The sequence below is a fragment of the Alosa pseudoharengus genome, unplaced genomic scaffold (assembly GCF_046254945.1).
Source record: "Alosa pseudoharengus isolate Yale_2024_CS ecotype anadromous, Long Island Sound unplaced genomic scaffold, YU_APseudo_1.1 YU_APseudo_1.1_scf_10, whole genome shotgun sequence".
NCBI classification, from domain to species: domain Eukaryota; kingdom Metazoa; phylum Chordata; class Actinopteri; order Clupeiformes; family Clupeidae; genus Alosa; species Alosa pseudoharengus.
The window spans coordinates 5,277,501-5,282,500 of NW_027468565.1; the positions used below are offsets into that span (position 1 = coordinate 5,277,501).

Here is a 5,000-nt window from a genome sequence, read left to right on the forward strand (position 1 = left end):
TCCAATAATGGGAAATTTAGGAAACTGAAATACATCCTACCAGTCAACATATCATCAACAATGTCCATATGCAGACAAAACAACATCAGAAAGCAAAAATACAATTAATCCATATTCCGACATCCAATGGAAAGAGATAATCAATATCAAAATATCAAAGAGAATGCTGCTCTTTAGCCTTATCGGACCATGTGAAGGAGAACACGTTTTCAGTCACCCAGACTGGCCTTTCCTTCCCCTCCCCTGCTGATTTTAGGAGTACTCTAGAATCTTTGGTTCTTAAGCCCAGTTCACATGTATGGCGATTCGCTCATCGCCCGTCGATTGTCACCCGCCGCCTCAAACGAAAATGTTTCGCAATCACTGAATTACATTAATATTACATGGTCTCCTGTGGCTAGTTGCTTGTGGTCAGTCTGGGGATATTTACCTTGGCTTGTGGTCAGTCTGGGGATATTTACCTTGGCTTGTGCGGCAGCTCCCCCCTCCTCGGGTTCTAACCCCGTGAGCAGGATGAGGGACTGGGACTTGGCCTCCCTCAGCGAGCGCCTGCTGGGCTTGGGCCTGCGCTCACCGTCCGGCGTGCGGCTCTTCTCCAGCGGGCGGCCCTTCTCCAGCTCAGCGGAGGGCGAGGCGGATGGGACCGGAGCCCCGGTGGGCGAGGGTGATGCCGGGGAGAGCGCTTGAACCTCATTGGTCACCGGAGTGGGTGATGGGGCAGGGCTGGGCGAGGTGGGGGAGGTGAGGGCAGGAGAGGGCGTCGGCGAGGGGGCAGAGGCCCGCACGGCGTCTTTGACCGGCGCGTCTGCATCTGCGGTGATGGTGGTGATGTTGGGGGTGGTGACGGCGGATGTGATGGTGGTGGTGGTAGGGATGATATGGACAGCTTCCTCCTCCTCCTCCTCCTCTCCCTCGTGTGCTTTCACCTTCTCCTTCTCTCTCTCCTTCTCCCTCTCTCGCTCCTTCTCCCGCTCCCTCTCTTTCTCGCGCTCCTTCTCGGCCCGTGCCGCCTCCCTCAGGGGTCGGATGAGGTCAGCGATGGAGGTCTTCTTGGCCTTGCCCTCTGGGGCGCCCTCCCCTTTGGTGCCCCGGGCGGCGCGCACCTTCTTGAAGGCGAAGAAGTCCCCAAATTTCTTCTTGATGTTTTTGGAGGCCGGTGCAGTGGGGGTGGGTGTGGTGGTGGTGGTGGCAGTGGTGATGTTGGAGGCAGTCGTGGTGGATGATGTTGTGGTGGTGGTGTTGGGAGGAGCTGTGGTGGTGGTGGGGGCGGACTCTGTGGGTGGTTGTGCTTTAATGAGGGGCTCCTCCCTCTGGTGCTTTCTGGAGGTGAGCAGAGGCACAAGGCATGATGGGAAAGTGAGGAAATTGAACAGAGCAGAGCTGTAGGTGTGTGTTTGCACTATGTACACGTGAACGTAGGTGTGTGGGAGACTCTTTTTAGTACAGTGTCTCTGTACTTACATATGTGTGTGCCTGTGAGAGTGGAACCAAGATCTTTCTGTGTGTGTGTGTGTGTGTGTGTGTGTGTGTGTGTGTGTGTGTGTGTGTGTGTGTGTGTGTGTGTGTGTGTGTGTGTGTGTGTGTGTGTGTGTGTGTGTGTGTGTGTGTGTGTGTGTGTGTGTGTGTGTGTGTGTGTGTGTGTGTGTGTGTGTGTGTGTGTGTGTGTGTGTGTGTGTGTGTGCATGCGTGCGTGCGTGCGTGCTTGCGTGTGTGTGTGTGTGTGTGTGTGTGTGTGGGTGTGTGTGTGTGCGTGCGTATGGGTGTTTATGGGTGTGATACTCACAGGGGGTCATCTGGGATGATCTTCTTTGTGAAAAACTCCTCTACTCCCTCGTCTACCCTGCCCATGTTTTCATTGACTTCATTTTCGCCCTCCGCTGCCTGCTCCTGCATGGACACACACACACACACACACACACACACACACACACACACACACACACACACACACACACAGGAGAAGAGTTAGCAATGTGACCAGATGCTCTGTTTCGTCTGCTTTCAACACCTAGCAGGACAAGAAAGCATCTATTTTCTGGACCAGTGCAGAAAGTCAACACCCTAAAATAGGACACACACAAAACTTCTCAATTACCCACAATCTCACACACACATGCGTACTAATACATTTATCTACCCCTTCATTTCTCCACCCTCTGCCTTTCTCTACCACTTTCTCATTGAGTCACATGTTAAATCATATCTGACATGTACCATCCTATAATGTAATAACAACCAGGAGATACAGTAAGGTCACATCACACTGCAGCGGCCTACTACTGATGCTGATGCTGAGCTGGCGGGATACTGTGCTGCATGGGAAACTGATGCTGAGCTGGCGGTGACGGTGAACCTGAGAAAGTTCAGCTGATGGGTCTCTGACTTTAGTTCCTGCAGCCACACCTGTGCTCATCCATGGGGAGAGGGAGAGAGAGAACGCGTGCAGGCCGGCACCACAGGACTCAGAACACAGAACTCAGAACACTCACACACACACACACACACACACACACACACACACACACACACACACACACACACACATCACTTACACACACATCACTTACACAAACACACACACACATCACTTACACACACATGACACAGATATGCTTGTGAATACATACTTATACACAGACACACACACAGATATGCTTGTGAATATTATACAGAGAAAGCTGGCAAAGGCTTAAAAAGAAAACCCCCACAAATGATGGCTTAAAAAGACAAATATATGCTCAATGATGCTTACTGACAAATACTGACCCAGTAAACAGAGTCAATACTTAACATATCATGACTCAGTAGTAGACGTAGACACACACACACAAACAGACACACACACACACACACACACACACACACACACACACACACACGCGCACACACACACACACACACACACACACACACACACACACACACACACACACACATGAAACACACACATGAAACAATCACAGACACATACTTCAGTGAGGGAACAAGAGAGTGTGACCTGCTCCTACACACACTCAGAGATAATGAGTGTGTGTGTGTGTGTGTGTGTGTGTGTTTGTGTGTGTGTGTGTGTGTGAGAGAGAGAGAGAGAGTGAGAGAGAGAGAGAGACAGAGAGAGAGAGAGACAGAGAGAGAATACTGAAGCTACAGCAGACCGGAGGCCTTGGGGCAGAGTGGGATCTAGAAGCAAGGGAGCCCACTGCAGCTCCATCGCAACCGTAGCAACCGTATGCAAATGGGCCGTGCGCCGCGAGAAGCGGATTATAAATCATTTAACACCTCGCAGCCAATCAGGGCACAGGAGGACTCATCTCTCCACTCCATCTTCATAAAGACAAAAAAAGCAGCTCATTGTGCTCGCAAGGGGATGGACGGGGGAAGGTGTTTCCCACACATACACACACACACACACACACACACACACACACACACACACACACACACATAGAAACATAAACACACTCAGAGAAACACAAACGCAAATGCTAAAATCACAACAAAACAAAAAAATCACAGAGCATCCCTTAAAGCTTTCACACAATCCCACTCAAATTCACACAGCAATCTAGCTCTGTGTGTGTCTATGTGTGCGTATGTATTTATGTGTGGGTGCATGTGTGTGTGTGTGTGTGTGTACTAAGGATCTGTTCCCATATAATAATCTGTATGATTTATTGCTGAATGTAACAGAACACTGCTCACTGTTCACCAAAATATACATTCTGAGGGGGTGGATATTAGACATTCAAATTGGTATTGATGTTATGTCAAGGTGTTCACATTCCATCTTTAAACATTCAGCTACAACTCAAGCATAGCACACATACATGTTGCAATACACACACGCAGAGATAGACAAGCAAACTCAAAGAGACATGAGCGTGTGTGTGTGTGTGTGTGTGTGTGTGTGTGTGTGTGTGTGTGTGTGTGTGTGCGCGCATCTGTCTGCCAATCTATCCCTCTGTTTGTCCATTCCTCCTCACCTCTCCCCTGCCCCTCCCTCAAGATCTATTCTACCTGTGCTGTGCTTCTGTCCACTCCAGCTGGTTTCCAATTCCATATATATTGTCCAATTTTATGTCCAGTCTCTAATGCAGCAGAGCTGACAGTGCTGGACTGAGCCACTGGCAGGATCCATTGGGCTGATTTAAGAGGTCGTAGTGCTCAGGCGGTTATGGCCCTGGCGACAGCCGTGAGCTGCACCCGCTCCTAATCACGGGGTAATGAGCTGCCACTGGTGCTCATTTCTCATCAAGATCCCCCAACCCCTTCTGCACACACACACACACATGTGCAGGAACACACAATCAGAGCTACACACACAATCAACACACACACACACACACACACACACACACACACACACACGGGATGTGAGAGCAGGTGGTTGAATATTTAAGCTACACATGCACACACACCTTGCAATGCTTCATCTAGATTATCGAGTAAATTAAATGATTGCATGGACTCCATACAGGAGCCAATATAAAAAATAAATTTAGTTTGGACTCAATATACAAACCAGGTTCTTACCATCATGGAGCAACACATAAAGGATAAATGCAATGCTGTCTATTTGAAACGAGAGGATGCACACAATCACAAATCAATAACTAGAATCTGATAATTGTATGGCCTTTTTCCAAGGCCAGCAATTTTCAAACCATAAAGATAAATTGATACACACACACACACATTTACACACACATACCCCAACACACACACCACAAACACGCACATCACTCTCCCCCATGCACAGCAGAGGAGATTAAAACTATGTGCACATTCTGTTCCTGCTTCGGAGAGAGAGGCATTCTCCCACCCGCACCTGGCTGCAGGAGAAGTGGGCACGCTTCCGATTTCGCTCAGCTGCCTCTGGGCGTGTTCGAGAGAGTCGGATGCAGAGGCACTCAGACGCTACCCAGCAGAGACGGGGACACGCACGATGATGAATGTGTCTGTGGCCGTGGTCATGGCTGGTGGGCGTGAGGGCAGACTCT

The 5,000-nt window shown here is 49.5% G+C and overlaps 1 protein-coding gene across 1 annotated transcript in view; it reads right to left on the bottom strand.

Moving 5' to 3' along the window:
• Nucleotides 1-5,000, bottom strand: part of carmil2 (capping protein regulator and myosin 1 linker 2) — a 50,955-nt gene that overhangs the window by 8,424 nt on the left and 37,531 nt on the right. Inside the window, exons 32-33 of the mRNA XM_076303801.1 lie at nucleotides 1,784-1,887; nucleotides 462-1,320 (exon numbers count right to left, since the gene is read on the bottom strand). Coding sequence (XP_076159916.1) covers nucleotides 462-1,320; nucleotides 1,784-1,887 — 963 coding nt within the window. The remainder of the gene's footprint in view (nucleotides 1-461; nucleotides 1,321-1,783; nucleotides 1,888-5,000) is intronic.